Raw genomic sequence first — 20,620 nt, 5'->3', positions numbered from 1 at the left:
ATATACACACACATATATATATATATATATATATATATATATATATATATATATATATATATATATATATATATATATATATATATATATATATATATATATATATATATATGTGTGTGTATATATATATATATATATATATATATATATATATATATATATATATATATATATATATATATATATATATATATATATATATATATATATATTATATATATTATATATTATATATATATATATATAGTATACTTGCACGGGTCTAACACTGTTTATCCTTTCAATGTTTCCTAACATTAATAACACTTCTTGGTGATAAAGTACTTAAACAAAACTACTCAGAACAACTAAATAAGCATCAAAAGTCATCAACTACATCTTCCCAGGTGTTTTTTAAAAAAAATTACTTTTTTTGTCTCAGAGTAACATTTTAAGAATAAGCTCGCTCACCATTTTGCTTGTCTTGAGTGGGTGGTTCCTCAGGTGAAAGAAAGACCCGACGACTGCCCTTCGCTTTATACAGGCGAGGGGGGGGTGTGGGCGTCGGCTAGTAAAACATTAGCGGCAAAGTAGGCTGCAACTTTATTACCTGCACATCTGACAATGTTTGATTCCCGGGGACGCGGCACCAATTTAACACACACAAGTTTTTAAAGCTGGATTTAAACATATCCTCCACTTCCTGAAAAATTTGGTTTAGTTATATATATATATATATATATATATATATATATATATATATATATATATATATATATATATATATATATATATATATATATATATATATATATATATATATATATATGTATGTATATATATATATATATATGTATGTATATATATATATATATATATGTATATATATATATATATATATATATATATATATATATATATATATATATATATATATATATATATATATATATATATATATATATATATATATATATATATATATATATATATATATAAATATTTCTCTTTTTTTAAGTCCCAACAAATTAAGTGTAAAGTGTCCAGATCAGTTAAATATGATTCTAATTATCCCGTCACTTCAGAGTGTAAAGAAGAGATTAGCTGACATACATAGGATTATTATGGGTGTTGGAACGTTTTAATCGGTTGAGAAATGTGTATTGTATGTTGACCATTCATTTTCGATGGGGGGGAAATTCCTGGAAATTCCTGGAAATTCCGGGTAATCAGGGACTCTTTGGAACCCGGAATCATGCTGGCTAGAATGTCCTGGGTGAGTGGAGTGTGTGGATGTTGGAACGGTTCAAGTCGGGTGAAAAATGTGGGATATGCAGGCGATTGTGTAATGCCCATTTTTTGTCAGTGAGGGGAAAATTCCAGGAAAAACAGGAATTTTTGGAAAGGGTAAACATGTTTTGTGTTTGGTGTGTGTGGATGTTGGGAGGTTTAAAAATAGCTCAACGTGTTTATAATTTTGGGCATCGTAGAACGAAGTCATTTGAATGGGAATTTCCTGGAAATTTGGGAATTTTGTGAAAACTGTGAATGTTTTAAAATATAGGTATTAGTCCGAGATGATATGAATGGGTTGGTGCTGGAATTTTTTCGAAACAGTTACAAGATGTTGACGCGGTAACTGTTTGAAAAGAGAATGGGTATTTTGGAATTCCTGGAATTTCGGGAAAGCCGGGTATTTGTGCGGAAAAGAAAAAAAAAATAGAAGAATCCTTTGAAGGTGGAATGGACAAAAATGGTTGAAAAACGTGGACTGTGAAAACTTTCCAGGGTGAGGTGAAAATGGGGCTTTGGAAAACTGTGAATTCCTGGAATTTTTTTGAACATGGAAAATGGTAGTTTGATTGTCCAAGGTGAGTGGAGTGTGTGGATGTTGGAACGGTTCGAACCACTTGAGAAATAAGGGATATGGAGAGGTTTGTATATTGCCCATTCATTTTCAATGGGGGGAAAATTCCTGGAAATTCCTGGTAATCAGGGAAATTTCACAAACCTGGAAACATGCTGGCTTGAATGTCCAGGGTGAGATGAGTGTGTGGATGTTGGAACGGTTCAAATCCGATGAGAAATGTGGGATATACAGCCGATTGTGTAATGCCCATTCACTGTCAAAGGTGAGAAAATTCCGGGAAAACTGGAAAAAATTTTTAAAAGGAAAACAGGTTTTGTGTTTAGTGTGTGTTGGGAGGTTTAAAAATAGCTCAAATGTTTTATAATTTTGGGCATTGTGGAACCAAGTCATTTGAATGGGAATTTCCTGGAAATTTGGGAATTTCCGGAAAACCTTAAATGTTTTAAAATATAGATATTAGTCCGAAATAATGTGAATGGGTTGGTGTTGGAATTTTTTCGAAACAGTTAAAAGATGTTGACGTGGTAACTGTTTGAAAAGAGAATGGGTATTTTGGAATCCCTGGAATTTCGGGAAAGCTGGGTATTTGTGCGAAAAAGACAAACAAAACATACAGAAATGTTTTGAAAGTGGAATGGACAAAAATGGTTGAAAAATGTGGACTGTGAAAACTTACCAGGATGAGGTGAAAATAGGGCTTTGGAAAACTGAATTCCTGGAATTTTTTTGAAAGTGGAAAATGGTAGTTTGATTGTCCAAGGTGAGTGGAGTGTGTGGATGTTGGAACGGTTCCAACCATGTGAGAAATAAGGAGAGGTTTGTATATTGCCCATTCATTTTCAATGGGGGGTGGGGGGGGGGGAATTCCTGGAAATTCCTGGTAATCAGGGACATTTTCCAAAACATGCTGGCTTGAAACATGCTGGCTTGAATGTCCAGACTGTGAAAACGTTCCAGGAAGAGGTAAAATAGGGCTTTGGAAAACCGGGAACTCCTGGAAATGCGAATGCAGCTGAGATAGATTAAAAATATATATATATTAATGATAATATATATATATATATATATATATATATATATATATATATATATATATATATATATATATATATATATATATATATATATATATATATATATATATATATATATATATATGTATATATATATATATATATATATATATATATATATATATATATATATATATATATATATATATATATATATATATATATATATATATATGTATATATATATATATATATGTATATATATATATATATATATATATATATATATATATATATATATATATATATATATATATATATATATATATATATATATATATATGTATGTATATATATATATATATATATATATATATATATATATATATATATATATATATATATATATATATATATATATATATTTTTTGTTTTGTTTATTTTTTTTTGTTGTATTTTTATATTTTTTGTATTTTATTTTATTTTATTTTTTTAAATTTTTGGGGGGGGGTACTTTTCTAGTTTTCTATTCTAGTTATTTTAGATAAAACCGTTTTTTTGTGTTTTTTATTACTGTAAGGTTGAAATGTGTTGAAAGTGTATATGTGGTCTGTGTGTTCAGTTACTCAATACAAAACACACATTTTCCTGTTATGGCCGACTTGGTGACGTCACGGGTAAACGGGAACACTTGATTGGATACACGTTCATAAGTAGGCGTAACCGAATGTGCAATGTAGCCAATGACGTGAGGGTATTTTGCGACGCCGATCCAATCCAACGCCAGTGGACGTCCAACAAGTTATCTTAGACAACGGTCAATTTTTACGTTTCACTACGCGTTCATTCAACACCAGCACTAATTTAGAATTAATTTGAAGTCACTTGTTCGGACTTCTAACATTGTAGTTGGACCACTGGTGTGCTGAGGGAAGTTGTGTACGTACTACGAACGTACTTGTTTCCCCCGCTTCTTTGTTGACAGGACAGCTCATTGGATAAACGTGGCAGGAAGTGGGCGTAACGGAAAGTAAAGTAGCCAATAGCCGGTGAGTATTCCGGGATTGTGTTCCTATCAGGACAGCTCATTGGATAAAAATGGCACGAAGTGGGCGTACTGGAAAGTGAAGTAGCCAATAGCCAGTAAGTATTCTGCGACGGCGTTCCTATCATAGGCATCTTATAAGTAGACGCAGCATCGAGCGCTACTGCCTACTTGGCGCTGACGAGACGCGGGGCCGCCATCTTGGAGTGGTGAGCCGCTCCACTCAGTGCAATTCATTTGGCAGGAGCAATGAACTGTCAGCGCATTTAATTCATCTTACCTCACTGAATACCACTGATTTTCACGCGGTTTTTTGTCATACGTGTAGCTATAATAAAGGACACATGTTGTATTATTCATAGTTTGCTTAACAGTAATAGAATATTCTTATATGCTATAAGTGACCAGATGTCCGAGATCAATACTAAGAATATAATCCCAGGGAAGGTGGGGAAAATACGGTCAACTATTTTTAAATTCAAGAAAAAATATGATTAGGTTATATATACATGTGTATATTATTGATTGATTGATTGAATCTTTTATTAGTAGATTGCACAGTAGAGTACATATTCCGTACAATTGACCGCTAAATGGTAACACCCGAATAAGTTTTTTAACTTGTTAACTTGTCGGGGTCCACTTTAATCAATTCATGGTAGTATCCTACATATCCTACATAAACAATGTATGAATACATTAGATATCTATATATATCTTAGGGACCTACAGACTGTATCTCTGTTGCTGCAGCAGCAGAGAGTTTATTTTGTCTTGACACTCTTGTATTGATATTTTCTATTACATTCTTCCCTTAAATGATAATGTTTACAGTGATTGTTTTATATGTATTTTTTATGTATGTCGCTTTGGATAAAAGCATCTGCCAAATACTTAAACATAAACATATATAAACACTTGAAAGTCTTTATATCAGCTAAAACCACCAATCTGTTTCACTGGATTTAGAATAAAACCAAATTCTGTCTTACCCAACAATGTTAGTATTTGAATATTGTTACTTGAAGACTTATTCCTGGTTACAATTATACTGTTAAGAAAGTATTGTCTTATACTTTGCCTCAAATGAGAATGCATCATAATCAGTGGTTGCTGGTGAATTTTGTTTTAGGTGGGGCTGAAAGTTTGTAAACCAAACCCCCATACTCCCCCCCTACACAGTCTGGACTGTGGTCCTAACTTTTACCCCTGTTGGCTTTTACAATCTTTATCTTCATCATTTATTTCAACTTTATGTTATTCAAGTATGACATGTTTTAATTTAATTAATTTAATTTAAAAGCAATTCTATTATGGTCATAGTCTTGCTTGCTAGCGGCTACGACTTCAGTACTATTGAAGATCTTTGCTCCTTCTCAACTCTGTGGTAATATTCTTTTCACAAAATACACCCAATAGTGCGTTAATGTTAAATCTTACTTGTGAAAATGAATCCCCCGATTCCGGCATCTTTGGTTTCTACCTGTCAACTAGGGCTGCGAATCTTTGTGTGTCTCACGATTCGATTCAATATCGATTCTTGGGGTCACAATTCGATTATAAATCGATTTTTTCGATTCAACGCGATTCTCGATTCAAAAACGATATTTTTCCGATTCAAAACAATTCTCTATTCATTCAATACATAGGATTTCAGCAGGATCTACCCCAGTCTGCTGACATGCAAGCAGAGTAGTAGATTTTTAATTTGAACTATTAAATGAACCAAAAATATGACTTATTTTATCTTTGTGGAAACTATTCGACACAGTGTGTTGTCAAGCTTATGAGATGCGATGCAAGTGTAAGCCACTGTGACACTATTGTTCTTTTTTTATATATAAATGTCTAATGATAATGTCAATGAGGGATTTTTAATCACTGCTATGTTGAAATTGTAACTAATATTGATACTGTTGTTGATAATATTCATTTTTGTTTCACTACTTTTGGATTGTTCTGTGTGATGTTTGTGTCTCCTCTCAATTGCTCTGTTTATTGCAGTTCTGAGTGTTGCTGGGTCGGGTTTGGTTTTGGAACTGGATTGCATTGTTATGGTATTGCTGTGTATTGTTTTGTTGGATTGATTAATACAAAAATATAAAATACAAATAAAATAAAAATGAGAATCGATACTGAATCGTACAACGTGAGAATGGCGATTTGAATTCGAATCGATTTTTTCCCTCACTCCTACTGTCAACTGTCAGTTTAGGCTGCTCGCCGGCTCCTCATCACCACTTCAAGATGGTGGCCGAATGTCTCACGTCACACAGCTGTGTCTACTTTAAAGATGTCTAAGGTTCCTATCAAGACAGCCCATTGGATAAACATGGCATGAAGTGGCCGTGACGAAAAGTAAAGTAGCCAATAGCCGGTGAGTATTCCACGATGGGGTTCCTATCAGGACAGCTCATTGGATAAACATGGCACGAAGTGGGCGTACCGGAAAGTAAAGTAGCCAATAGCCGGTGAGTATTCCGCGATGGAGTTCCTATCAGGACAGCTCAGAAAAAAGCGAATCCACCCCCGCTAGTAAACAAGTTAGCTTAACCAGGTGGCTAGCACTTTTTTTTTTTTAATATATAAATATTTTAAAATGAATAAGCTGGTGCAATAATTGTTCTCATTCTTAATTTAGGCACCTGATAAGTTGTGACCCGATAATTGTATCACCAGCGTTAAGTCACTTTGACGAATGTTTACGTAGCATTTAGCTAGCCGGCTAACCCCTTTTAACTGAACTTTACGCTTGTAGCTAGCGGCTAAAGCTAACGAGTACTAAAAAGCTAAGCTAACTTCGTCCTCGTTGCGTGTTTCCGCCCGCAGAGACATGGCGTCGTCGGCGGGGTCAGGAGCGACGTTCGGCCCGGGCGCCGAGTGCACGGTGCCCGCTTGCATGTTCGCACCGGACCGGGGCTGCGCGGACGGTCCGTGCGGGGAAGAGGTCTTCGAGGACGGCGAGGGGACCAACGGCGAGTCCGGCGGTATTTTGGACTTGAGCAACAAGGTGGGCTTTGTTCGTTGTAATGTCCTAAAATTGCTTCAAAAGTTGTTTTAAAAGAAGACAAAACATGTGTTTGCAGTGAAATATGAGACAGTGACACGTACACCTCGTCTGCGTTATTATAAGGAACATAATTTGTGGAACATAACGTTTTTTTTTTAGTAATATTCATACAGGTATTGTATAGATTAATGTTGTGTTTTAATAAGTCTTTGACATTTTTATAACTTCCAAAAATAGTTTGCTTGTTCGAAGGTAAATACTTCTGCCATGTTTTTATTCGTGGCCACGCCCCCTACTTGTATCTGAAATACTGTACTGTTTTTCAACCTTTTTTGAGTCAAGGCCAATGTTCCCTCTAATTTTTCATGTGTGAGCAAACGCAGAAACTCCCTGAGCATTCAGTGGAGCCCATGTGAGCAACATCAGACGTGCACACCTGTCCCAAACCTGACTAAATAAGTTCAATCTCCATCCATTTTCTACCGCTTGTCCCTTTTGGGGTCGCGGGGGGTGCTGGAGCCTATCTCAGCTGCATTCGGGCGGAAGGCGGGGTACACCCTGGACAAGTCCCCACCTCATCGCAGGGCCAACACAGATAGACAGACAACATTCTCTTATTATTATAATCACATGACAGCAGTCATTTCCATGAAGTTATTTTCTAACATAAGTGTTTAGGCCCACTTACAATAACAAAAAATATTGTTTTTCATGAACTGTGTACTTGTATTGTTTGTCTGGGTGGAGGTCCTGCTTTGGGAATAATTTGTACCCCTTTCAGACATTGCATTTAGTTCCCATTAAAACAGGGGTGCTCACACTTTTTCTGCAGGCGAGCTACTTTTCAATTGATCAAGTCGTGGGGATCTACCTCATTCATATATATAATTTATATTTACTTATTTATGAAATATATGTTTTGTTAACAAGTTAAAGGCCTACTGAAATGAATGTTTTTTATTTAAACGGGGATAGCAGATCTATTCTATGTGTCATACTTGATCATTTCGCGATATTGCCATATTTTTGCTGAAAGGATTTAGTATAGAACAACGACGATAAAGATCGCAACTTTTGGTATCTGATAAAAAAAAAGGCTTGCCCCTACCGGAAGTAGCGTGACGTAGTCAATTGAACATATACGCAAAGTTCCCTATTGTTTACAATGATGGCCGCATGAAGTGAGAGAGATTCGGACCGAGAAAGCGACGATTTCCCCATTAATTTGAGCGAGGATGAAATATTTTTAAATGAGGAAAGTGCAAGTGAAGGACTAGTGGGGAGTGGAAGATGCTGTGAGAGCCGGGGGTGACCTGATATTCAGCTGGAAATGAATACAACAGTAAATAAACACAATACATATATATACTCTACTAGCCACAACACAACCAGGCTTATATTTAATATGCCACAAATTAACCCCGCATAAAAACACCTAGGTGTTTGTTATGCTAGCTCCTAGCTACTAGCTCGAGCTAGTTATAGCTCGAGCGGGTAATATGGACGGGATCCTGTATATATAACCCGCCAATACAATTCAAACACCTGCACAACACACACACTCACTCAGCCCAAACAACCGTTCACCTAACCCAAGGTTCATAAAGCTTATATATTTAATCAAAGTTACGTACATGACACGCACGTACTGGCAAGCAATCAAATGTTTGGAAGCGCGCGGGTGGGACCTGATATTCAGCTGGGAATGACTACAACAATAAATAAACACAAGACATATATATATACTCTATTAGCCACAACACAACCAGGCTTATATTTAATATGCCACAAATTAATCCCGCATAAAAACACCTAGGTGTTTGTTATGCTAGCTCCTAGCTACTAGCTCGAGCTAGTTATAGCTCGAGCGGGTAATATGGACGGGATCCCGTATATATAACCCGCCAATACAATTCAAACACCTGCACAACACACACACTCACTCAGCCCAAACAACCGTTCACCTAACCCAAGGTTCATAAAGCTTATATATTTAATCAAAGTTACGTACATGACACGCACGTACGGGCAAGCAATCAAATGTTTGGAAGCGCGCGGGTGGGACCTGATATTCAGCTGGGAATGACTACAACAATAAATAAACACAAGACATATATATACTCTATTAGCCACAACACAACCAGGCTTATATTTAATATGCCACAAATTAATACTAATGCTAGCTCCTAGCTACTAGCTACTAGCTCGAGCTAGTTATAGCAAGCGATCAAATGTTTGGAAGCGCAGCTGTGTACTCACGTTATCGCAACTGTGTATCCAAATCAAAGTCCTCCTGGTAAGAGTCTCTGTTGTCCGAGTTCTTCCATCTTGACTGCATCTTTCGGGAATGTAAACAAAGAAGCGCCGGCTGTGTACGTGTTGTTGCTGACTTCCCTCGCAAAATAGACACTTCGCACCGGCAACTTTCTTCTTTGCTTGCTCAGCTTCTTTCTCCATAATGCAATGAACAAATTGCAACAGATTCACCAACACAGATGTCCAGAATACTGTGGAATAATGACATGAAAACAGAGCTATTTCGTATTGACTTCAATGGTGTCCGAATACTTCCGTTTCAATGATTGACGTCACGCGCATACGTCAACCCTCAGAGGCGTTTCGAACCGGAAGTTTAGCGGGAAATTTAAAATTGCACTTTATAAGTTAACCCGGCCGTATTGGCATGTGTTGCAATGTTAAGATTTCATCATTGATATATAAACTATCAGACTGCGTGGTCGGTAGTAGTGGCTTTCAGTAGGCCTTTAAAGGTGTTTAATGATAATGCAAGCATGTTTAACACATATAGTTAATATTGTTAATAAATTAAAGGTCTTTAATGATAATACAAGAATGTTTAATACATATAGTTAATATTGTTAACATTTTAAAGGTGTTTAAAGATAATGCAAGCATGTTTAACACATATACTTAATATTGTTAACAAGTTAAAGGTGTTTAATGATAATACAAGCATGTTTAACACATATAGTTAATATTATTAACAAGTTAAAGGTGTTTAAAGATAATACAAGCATGTTTAACACATATAGTTAATATTGTTAACAAGTTAAAGGTGTTTAATGATATTACAAGCATGTTTAACACATATAGATTCCTTTCTTTCATGAAGACAACAATATAAGTTGGTGTATTACCTGATTCTGATGACTTGCTTTGATTGGAATCAGACAGTGGTGCTGATAACGTCCGCATTTTCAAATGGAGGAGAAAAAAAGTCCTCCTTTCTGTCCAATACCACATGAAAGTGGTTGGTTTTTGGCATCTTATTTGTCCAGCTTCCATACTCCTTTGTATACACTTTACAAGAAATACATTGGCGGCAAACTCCGTAGCTTGCTAGCTTGTGCACACCAGCTTTCTGAGACTCTTAGCGCAGGCAGGATGAAGCAGAGCTTTTATTGTGAAGGCAGGAACTGTGCAGCCGGTCTTTGGAGTTTTGACGACAGGTACGGCGCCAGAGCCTGTTGAAATAAAAAGTGTTTCTCGCCTTCCTGTTTGTAATTTTTTCTTAATAATGAGCTGGCAGCAGCCAGCGTCATCTCAGAAGACCCTCGGGTGCCGTGAATGTCAATCAAGTGACGAAAGGGACGTCATAGTGAAGATTTATGATCGCTCATTTTTAGGACTATTTTTTTAATGCCTGGCTGGCGAACGACTGACACAACCTCCGCGATCGACCGGTAGATCGCGATCGACATAATGAGCACCCCTGCATTAAAACATTCACATGTTGCACAATGAGATGTAAGCAGGGGATCATGTGTACATTCCTGCAACTTCCTGTTTGTAAAAAATATATTTTTATTAGTATTTATTTAATATACTAACAGCATTTCATGATTAATATTTATAAATTAAGATTCCTAATAAATGACACTAGAATAAGCACACATTCGATTGGTAAATCATAGTGTAACGACCTGGAATGACACTTTATGTGTGGTGTTGGAGTTGTCCGACTTTTTGTGTGGCTGTAAACGCATCACTGGCTAAGTGCCATATGTGCATGTGTTGGCGCAAGTGAGAAAGAGCGAGCGGCTGCTGTTGATATAACAAAGTTGCTTTTGGTCTGGTTTGTACTGCAGAAAATGACCACTTTTGCTAGATATCATTTTTTTTACTAATGTTTTGGTGATGTGTTTATGGCCGACAATAAAGAGTTTTGCTCAGTAAAGTGATGGATGGAATTCATGTCCTCAAAGCGTCTCGACAGACGTTACAATATTTGAACAATGATGACGAAAACTGTTTTCTCTGTCGTGTCCGTGTCGTGTTATGCGCTTTTTTTTTTAATTTGATGTGCGTGGCATAAATTTGCCGTGCGCAGAGGACGCTTGAGCAGTGCGCAATTGCACAGGTGTGCACCTTAGAGGGAACATTGGGCAAGGCACATTTTTTTTCCCCCATTTAAAAATCCAGAGGCACACCACAAGCAGAAAATGTTAAAAAATGAAACTCCACCAGGTCCTCCGCCGTGCCTTATTTTGAGTTTGTTTGTGTTTTCCTGTGTGTAGTGCTTTAAGTTCTTATCTTGCGCTGTTATTTTGGTGTTTTCCTGTAACAGTTTCATGTCTTCCTTTTGAGCGCTATTCCCCGCACCTGTTAGCAAGCAAGGCTATTGACGTTGTTGCTTGCCATGTCATGTACGGATGTACTTTTGTCTTATTAATGTCTCATATTATGTAAAAAAAAAATAAAATAAACTGTCTTAACTTGGAAAAAACACCATGAGAAAATTGACCCCTGGGAAAAGTGGCACTTTCAGACATGTTGAAGGCCCAACGGGGCCCCTGATACGGGTTCAAAAGTTTCTACCAAAGGCGAACCCTAACTTTTAACTACAAGTGTCCCAATACAATATATTTACCTTCAATACGATACTATTATCTGATAAGATATCATACATACTTGCATTATTTAGTGGTGTGTAACGTTAGAAAAGTGAAATAATCAAATAGGTATTTAACCTCTAAAGGCTAAGTGGCCACATGCGTGGACAGCACCTTTTAGCTTTTATTTCCAAAATTGTGTACACTACTGAATTGGGGTCTTATGGCCACTTATGTGGACACTTATACTGCCATCTGGTGGTGTCAGAAGAGTATAACATACAATGGAATATGGAGGGAAAAAAGTGTAAAAATAAGAATTAGCATGTCACTAAACGTGAAGTACACGTTTGTGTACTTATGGACTAAGTACATCATATCAAAAGATGATTCTTAGTTTTTATTCTAATTAGGGTCCAATAAGCCCAAATAGCAAAGAGAAATAAAAAAGAAAACATGTAAACAAACAGCTTGGGCCTTAAGAGGTTAATCAAAACCAATGAACACAAATTCGTAACAAGTTTCACTTTTATTTGATTTTGGGTGTAATAAAAGATGATACAATGAACTGGAAATCTCATATATTATTTAATATAGAGCTTCCTATTGAAGATTAAACTTCTGTCTGTAAACAAAAATGTAGCATATATATGTAGCATGCAAATAAATGTGATATATTTGTTATATATTGTATATATTATGTATAAATATAATATAATATATCAGTATAAAAACATGCACCTGGGGATAGGTTGATTGGCAACACTAAATGGACATATAGTGTGTGAATGTGAGTGTGAATGTTGTCTGTCTATCTGTGTTGGCCCTGCGATGAGGTGGCGACTTGTCCAGGGTGTAAACCGCCTTCCACCCGATTGTAGCTGAGATAGGCTCCAGCACCCCCCGGTTACCCCGAAAGGGATAAGCGGTAGAAAATGGATGGATATTACATATGTTATATTTTATATTGCTACTATGGTATATTTTTAGTCTACTTTATACCTGTATTATCCTTTCCATCCTTTGTAGCTGAGCTACTGTGTCAATAAAGTTTGTCTAAGTCTAAATCAACTCCAACCTTTGAGATGCATCGAGTACACACTTAAATCTTCTGTCTTGAATAAAATACTTGTGTAAATACAAATGTAGCATTGAGAGGTTTCCCTAGTTTTAACGGGTGGATAAAAGCAGGCTTTTCCGCTGTATTAGCGACGTGCAGAGCGACCGCTTTAGCTCTCGTTTTCCACTGTGCTTCTTTCTTATCATACATGCCAACTGTGTAAATTCCCCCGCGGTAATCTGCGTTTTAGCTGGAGTTTTTTTTTTTTCTTGCTAACTTTGTAAAGAGTTGCATTTCAGTTGTTGGATTTAGTTTGTTGTGTTGCTACATTTTTTAAACAAACTTTGCAGCGTCCAGTCATTTCTTCCACGCCTGTTGCCGCAAAACCAAACCACTGACGACACTTTTCTCTTCTTTGCGTTACCATTAGCCATGTTTTGCTAAGAGTGGAAATATTGTGTAAGCATGTTAAAGTTTTTTAGCTATATTTACAGTCTTATAACTTGGTAGTTTAATACATGCTAGCTGTTGGCATGCAGCATTTGAGTTTAGCTTCATAGTCGTAGAACTTGTACTACACGGCATTGCAGTTTGGTTAAATTCCCCCAGGAATTGTCACATCTGGTTAGAGGTTTGATGCTCCTGCCTGGGATGGGACTCTGGACTGGTTTAGAATAATCCACACCGCTGATCCAAACCTCATATTCGTCCACGCAGCTGCTCCTGGTGAGTCCTACGGGGGAACAGTACGACGGCCTGATGCGACACCTACGGGAGCGACTAGACGAGGGCTGCGGAGAAACCATCTATGTGGTCGGAATGGGCTCAGGTAGGAAAGAGCTTTGAGCTAACCATCCAATGTTGTGTGTTGTCTGAGCCAATCACACGGGTGCCCTGATCCAATATAGATAGACCAGGGGTCGGCAACCCGCGGCTCCGGAGCCGCATGCGGCTCTTTGACCACTCTGATGCGGCTCAGCTGCATACTTACCGACCCCCCCCGATTTTCCCAGGAGACTTATGGATCTCAGTGCCTCTCCTAGATAACTCCCAGGAATAATATAATCCTATTTTCACTCTAATTACTAAATTAAGGGAGTGCCCTGATTGCACTGTAGTAATTGTTCTCTACAGCATTTACAAACAGCGTGCCAGCCCGGCCACATGTTGAATGTAGCTTTTACTTGCACACACAGGAGACAGCAAAGCATACTTAGTCATCAGCCACACAGCTTACACTGACGGTAGCCGTATCAAACAACTTTAACACTGTTACGTTACAAATATGCGCCACACTGTGAACCCACACCAAAAAAGAATGAAAAACACATTTCTGGAGAACATCCCACCGTAACACAACATAAACACAACACAACCAATACCCAGAATCCCATGCAGCCCTAACTCTTCCGGTCTAGATTATACACCCCCGCTACCACCAAATCCCCCCACACATCTCCCCCCCCCCCCCTCCGTGCGTTGGTTGAGCGGAAGAGTTAGGGCTGCATGGGATTCTGGGTATTGGTTGTGTTGTGTTTATGTTGTGTTACAGTGCAGATGTTCTCCAGAAATGTGTTTGTCATTCTTTTTTGGTGTGGGTTCAAAGTGTGGCGCATATTTGTAACATAACAGTGTTAAAGTTGTTTTATACGGCTATACCGTCAGTGTAAGCTGTGTGGCTGCTGAGCTAGTACGCCTTGCTGTCACGTGAGAAAGCTGAAACTGCATTCTACATGTGGTCGAGCAGGTACACTGTTTGGGCAGGCTGTAGAGGGCGCCAAAAGCAGTGTCATCACGCCCTGATATTCGGGAGTCTCCCGGAAAAAATGAGAGGATTGGCAAGTATGACGCGATCAAGCGCCATTCATTCAAAACTCGCGGGCCGCACTAACATCAAATTTCCACATTAAAGTGCGTGCCGGTGCGTGTGTCTGAGACCCCTGGTTAACATAGTACAAAGCATTTAAGCTTTGTATGCTGTGTTTTTCATTTTAAATTTAAATTTTTTTTTGTGGCTCCCATTATTTTCTTTAATTTCTGAAACTTGCCAAAATGGCTCTTTGAGTGGTAAAGGTTGCCGACCCCTGAGATAGACGTATTAATACAAGAAAATATTGCACAGATGTCAGGGTTATGCTCCTGTTGGTCTTTGTAACATGTTGCCCTTATTTTAACAATATCAAAAGTAGAAGTGTCCCGATCCAACATTGCCATAGGTCTGATTTAAGCAAAACAAGTATGTGCTTGCATGTAAAATGAGTGATATCATGTGCGATACAAGCAGCCCTGTTTACTTGTGCAAAGCTGGATAGCCAGTTGACATCTAAACGTCCTCCAATAAACACACAATGGTGCTCTTTTCTTCAGTTTCAGTCATTCACAAAAGGTAAACATTAGGGATGTGGCTGTCGATTATTTTAGTAATCGAGTAATATAATGGTTAATTTGTTCGATTGATCGAGTATTCAAACAAAACACACCTTATATTTTAGGGAAAACAGTTGAACAAAGATTTTTCTGCTTGCCATAACCTTCAGTAATTTATTTTACCTTCTAGTTATCTTCTTTGACCTTGATTTGCCTTATTTTTTAACCGTTTATTTATTCTATTTAACCTATTTTACTTTGCTTTACCTTTAATTGAACTTCAATTTACCTTTTTTACCTTTTATGTATCTCATTTTACCTGCCAATTACTTTTTATTTATTTCATTTTCCCTTCTATTTACCTCCCATTTATGATCTTTCACCATCTTTGACTTTTTACTTAACTTGTTGTCCTTCTTTAATGCAGTTCGGATTTTATCAATTTGTATTAGTTACACTCATTAAACGATTAATCAAAGTAAATAGATTTAAATCTAATCGATTAATCGTTGCAGCCCTCGTACACATGCTAGGCTACAGGCCATTAGGAGCTAGCAGCTACACAACACTGATCTGATTTATTTTTAGCACAGTTTTTTTCATTTTGAAAATTAAATCAACAATAAATCTATGTATTTAAACCTCTGTTTTAATTAAATCATAACAATCTTTTAAGTTATACCATGGAAACAAATCAAAAACATGTTTTAAGCTGTATTTTCATAATTAGAAATTTAGAGGTCACGATTGGGGACAGCTATTACTAAATAAAAAGTTATCAAATATAAATTTATTGTGTCATTATCTCAATTAAAGCCCTTGGTTTAAACAGATCATAATAGAATCTCAGTAAAAATCCATGTCTGAATACTTAATTGTTTTGTTAAACCCTTTTTTGGTTAAGTCACAGTACGTTGCATTAATTTAGTAGAATGCCCCATGTGTGTGTGTGTGTGTGTGTGTGAGTGTGTATATATATATATATATATATATATATATATATATATATATATATATATATATATATATATATATATATATATATATATATATATATATATATATATATACACTACCGTTCAAAAGTTTGGGGTCACATTGAAATGTCCTTATTTTTGAAGGAAAAGCACTGTACTTTTCAATGAAGATAACTTTAAACTAGTCTTAACTTTAAAGAAATACACTCTATACATTGCTAATGTGGTAAATGACTATTCTAGCTGAATATGTCTGGTTTTTGGTGCAATATCTACATAGGTGTATAGAGGCCCATTTCCAGCAACTATCACTCCAGTTTTCTAATGGTACAATGTGTTTGCTCATTGGCTCAGAAGGCTAATTGATGATTAGAAAACCCTTGTGCAATCATGTTCACACATCTGAAAACAGTTTAGCTCGTTACAGAAGCTACAAAACTGACCTTCCTTTGAGCAGATTGAGTTTCTGGAGCATCACATTTGTGGGGTCAATTAAACGCTCAAAATGGCCAGAAAAAGAGAACTTTCATCTGAAACTCGACAGTCTATTCTTGTTCTTAGAAATGAAGGCTATTCCACAAAATTGTTTGGGTGACCCCAAACTTTTGAACAGTAGTATATATATATATATATATATATATATATATATATATATATATATATATATATATATATATATATATATATATATATGTATATATATGTATATATATATATATATATATATATATATATATATATATATATATATATATATATATATATATATATATAATGCAGTAAAATAAATAAATAAATTGAAGTAAAAAACATATATATAATTTAATAAATTAAGTCTATGGAAATAAAATATTTTAAAAATATAAAACAAATACATTATATAAAAAATACTTTTAATAATAACAATGAATAAATAAATATTTTTAATAAATAAATAAACCTAAAATAATATTAAAAATACAATTGTATTAAATAAAAAAAATTCAGTAAATAAGTAATAAATAAATGCAAATAAAGTAATATAAAATTACATTTAAGGAAGAAAGCAAAATTAAATACAATTTCAACCAAAAAATCAATAAATAAAAATAGTTTCCAAAGTGTGAAATGTCCTAAGGCCGAATGATGACTTCCAAACATTACAAGAGTTAGTCATCTTTTTTTCAAAGTTAACATTTGTGTGGCAGTAATATTCTGTTCCGTTCAATAATATTTGACCATTGAGTAGATTCTTTCAAATCAAACAATCTGTTGAAATTTACAAATAAATCTATAACACTTACTTTTTGGCACATGGTGAAGGCGGTCGCATTCCTCTCCCCTCCCTGTTGGTCCCCGCTTGCCTCTTTGTCTTGTCCATACTTTTAAGAGCAGACGTGGAAGGCATCTATCTGTTTGGAACTGTGACCGCAGGGCATCTGCTGATTGGGTTAATAAGCATTGCTTTGGCGTGTCGACAACTTCGGAGGACGATGGCAGCCGCTCAAAGTGCTGATCTCTGTCTATGTGTTCAGACGGCGGCGACTACGGTCTGAACGACACGGACATGGAGGCGTCCATCGCCACGGTGAGGTCGCTGTGCGAGCAGATCGAAGCCGACCTCATCCTGCTGAGAGAGAGGACGGAGGCGGGCGGAAAGATCTGCGACTACCTCATCCGCCGGCGGGTGGGCGAGCAGGACTTCCTGGAGGTCAGGTACGCCTCGGGACACTTAGGGATCAGAAGACTTCATCCCCTGCCTACTATGATTTATTCTTCTGTGTTTTTGCTCCAGGGTGGCGGTGGTCGGCAACGTGGACGCCGGCAAGAGCACCCTGCTGGGCGTTCTGACCCACGGCGAGCTGGACAACGGCCGAGGCTTCGCCCGCCAGAAGCTCTTCAGGCACAAACACGAGATGGAGAGCGGCAGGACCAGCAGCGTGGGAAACGACATCCTGGGTTTTGACCACGAGGGGCAGGTGGGCAGCACCTCACAGGAAGTCACCTGCTTCCGTCTTCATCCTCGTCATCGTCGTCGTTTCTCCAGGTAGTCAACAAGCCCGACAGTCACGGCGGAGGCCTGGACTGGACCAAGATCTGTGAGAAGTCCTCCAAGGTGATCACCTTCATCGACCTGGCGGGACACGAGAAGTACCTGAAGACCACCGTGTTTGGCATGACCGGACACCTGCCAGACTTCTGCATGCTGATGGTCAGACCCCCTCCAATCATTCTTGTCCTTGTATTCTCTTTACCAAGTCAGTACATTCGCTCTAATCACTAAAAAATGGTTTGATTGAATTCATTAGTAATACATGTTGTCCTCTTTACAATCTCACTGATAGTTTTAACTCATCGTATTCACTCTCAATAATTGTGCTCATTGTATTCCCTTTAAAATCAATATAAATGATTTATTCTCATTGTATCCTCTTTAAAAACAAAATACATATTGTTCTATTCTCATTTTATATACAGTACTTTAAATAAATATTTTCTCATTTTATTCACTTTTAAAACAAATTATTTTTCTCATTTCATGCACTTTGAAAACAATTGTATTCCTTATAAAAGCTAAATAAATATTTTTTTAAATTTAAATGTATTTGATTTTATTCTCTTTAAGAGCAAAATCAATTATGTTATTTTCTCTAAAATGAAAAACATTGATTCAATTTTATTCACTTTAAAAACAGAATAATTGTTCTCATTTTCTCTTTAAAACCACAACTTTTTTCATATTATTCTCTTTAAAACAGACTACATTATTTTATCCTCTTTAAAATAAAAAAAAATTACTTTATTTTAATTATAAACTAAATAATTAGTTAATTTAGATTAGATTTTGTTCTCATTTTATTCTCATTAAAACAAAATAACCATTTTCATGTTATCTTTTTAAAAACAGACTAAATCATTTTATTCTCTTTAAAATCAAAATCCATTATTTCATTTTAATTAACTCTCATTTCATGCACTTTAAAAACAAAAAAATATTTTATACTCTTTAAAATCTAAATCAATTATTTTATTCTTGTGATAACCTAAACAATTTGATTTCCATCCGTCCATCCATTTTCTACCGCTTGTCCCTTTCGGGGTCACTGGAGCCTATCTCAGCTCATTTCCTTTAATTTTCTGTAAAAACTAAAGGATTGTTTTCATTTTATTCTCTTTAAAACAGAATAATTGTTCTCATTTTCTCTTTAAAACAATAACTGTTTTCATGTTATTCTCTTTAAAACAGACTACATTATTTTATCCTCTTTAAAATAAAAAGTAATTACTTTATTTTAATTATAAACTAAATAATTAGTTAATTTAAATTAGATTTTCTGTAAAAACAAAATAATTGTTCTCATTTTATTCTCATTAAAACAAAATAACCATTTTCATGTTATCTTTTTAAAAACAGACAAAATAATTTTATTCTCTTTAAAATCAAAATCATTTATTTCATTTTAGTTATAAATTAAATAATTTGTTAATTTAATTACATTTTCTGTAAAAACAAAATAACTGTTCTTTTATTCACTTTAAAAAACTGAGTAATTGTTTTAATTGTATTCTCTTTAAAACAGAATAACTGTTTTCATTTTATTCACTTTAAAAACCAAAAAATATTTTATACTCTTTAAAATCTAAATCAATTATTTTATTCTTATGATAAACTAAACAATTTGATTTCCATCCATCCATCCATTTTCTACCGCTTGTCCCTTTCGGGGTCGCGGGGGGTCGCTGGAGCCTATCTCAGCTCATTTCCTTTAATTTTCTGTAAAAACTAAAGGATTGTTTTCATTTTATTTTCTTTAAAACAGAATAATTGTTCTCATTTTCTCTTTAAAACCATAACTTTTTTCATATTATTCTCTTTAAAACAGACTACATTATTTATTCCTCTTTAAAATAAAAATTAATTACTTTATTTTAATTATAAAGTAAATAATTAGTAAATTTAGATGAGATTTTCTGTAAAAACAGAATAATTGTTCTCATTTTATTCTCATTAAAACAAAATAACTATTTTCATGTTATCTCTTTAAAAACAGACTAAATCAATTTATTCTCTTTAAAATCAAAATCAATTATTTTATTTTAATTATAAACTAAATCATTTGTTAATTTAATTACATTTTCTGTAAAACCAAAATAACTTATTTCATTCACTTTAAAAACGTAATAATTGTTTTAATTTTATTCACTTTAAAAACAAAAACAAAAATATTTTATACTCTTTACAATCAAAATCAATTATTTTATTCTTATGATAAACTAAACAATTTGATTTCATTTCCTTTAATTTTCTGTAAAAACTAAAGGATTGTTTTCATTTTATTGTCTTTAAAACAGAATAATTGTTCTCATTTTATTGTCATTAAAACAAAATAACAATTTTCATGGTATCTCTTTAAAAACAGACTAAATTAATTTATTCTCTTTAAAATCAAAATAAATTATTTTATT

The 20,620-nt window shown here is 35.2% G+C and overlaps 2 protein-coding genes across 3 annotated transcripts in view; one reads left to right on the top strand and one right to left on the bottom strand.

Moving 5' to 3' along the window:
- Positions 1-473, bottom strand: part of LOC133633493 (galectin-2-like) — an 11,022-nt gene extending 10,549 nt beyond the window's left edge. Inside the window, exon 1 of the mRNA XM_062026028.1 lies at positions 451-473. Within this exon, the coding sequence (XP_061882012.1) occupies positions 451-453 (3 nt within the window). The 5' untranslated portion in view covers positions 454-473. The remainder of the gene's footprint in view (positions 1-450) is intronic.
- Positions 474-6,270: 5,797 nt separating this feature from the next.
- LOC133633491 (GTP-binding protein 1-like) overlaps positions 6,271-20,620 on the top strand; it is a 31,952-nt gene continuing 17,602 nt past the window's right edge. Inside the window, exons 1-6 of one of the 2 annotated variants that reach the window (XM_062026027.1) lie at positions 6,271-6,378; positions 6,737-6,917; positions 13,548-13,659; positions 17,689-17,869; positions 17,949-18,132; positions 18,201-18,365. In XM_062026027.1, coding sequence (XP_061882011.1) covers positions 6,741-6,917; positions 13,548-13,659; positions 17,689-17,869; positions 17,949-18,132; positions 18,201-18,365 — 819 coding nt within the window. In that variant the 5' untranslated portion in view covers positions 6,271-6,378; positions 6,737-6,740. The other variant, XM_062026026.1, reaches the window with a different exon arrangement.

This window comes from Entelurus aequoreus, linkage group LG18, assembly GCF_033978785.1.
Source record: "Entelurus aequoreus isolate RoL-2023_Sb linkage group LG18, RoL_Eaeq_v1.1, whole genome shotgun sequence".
NCBI classification, from domain to species: Eukaryota; Metazoa; Chordata; class Actinopteri; order Syngnathiformes; family Syngnathidae; genus Entelurus; species Entelurus aequoreus.
The sequence above is the reverse complement of the archived record's forward strand: the minus strand, read 5'-3'. Positions and strand labels throughout refer to the sequence as shown.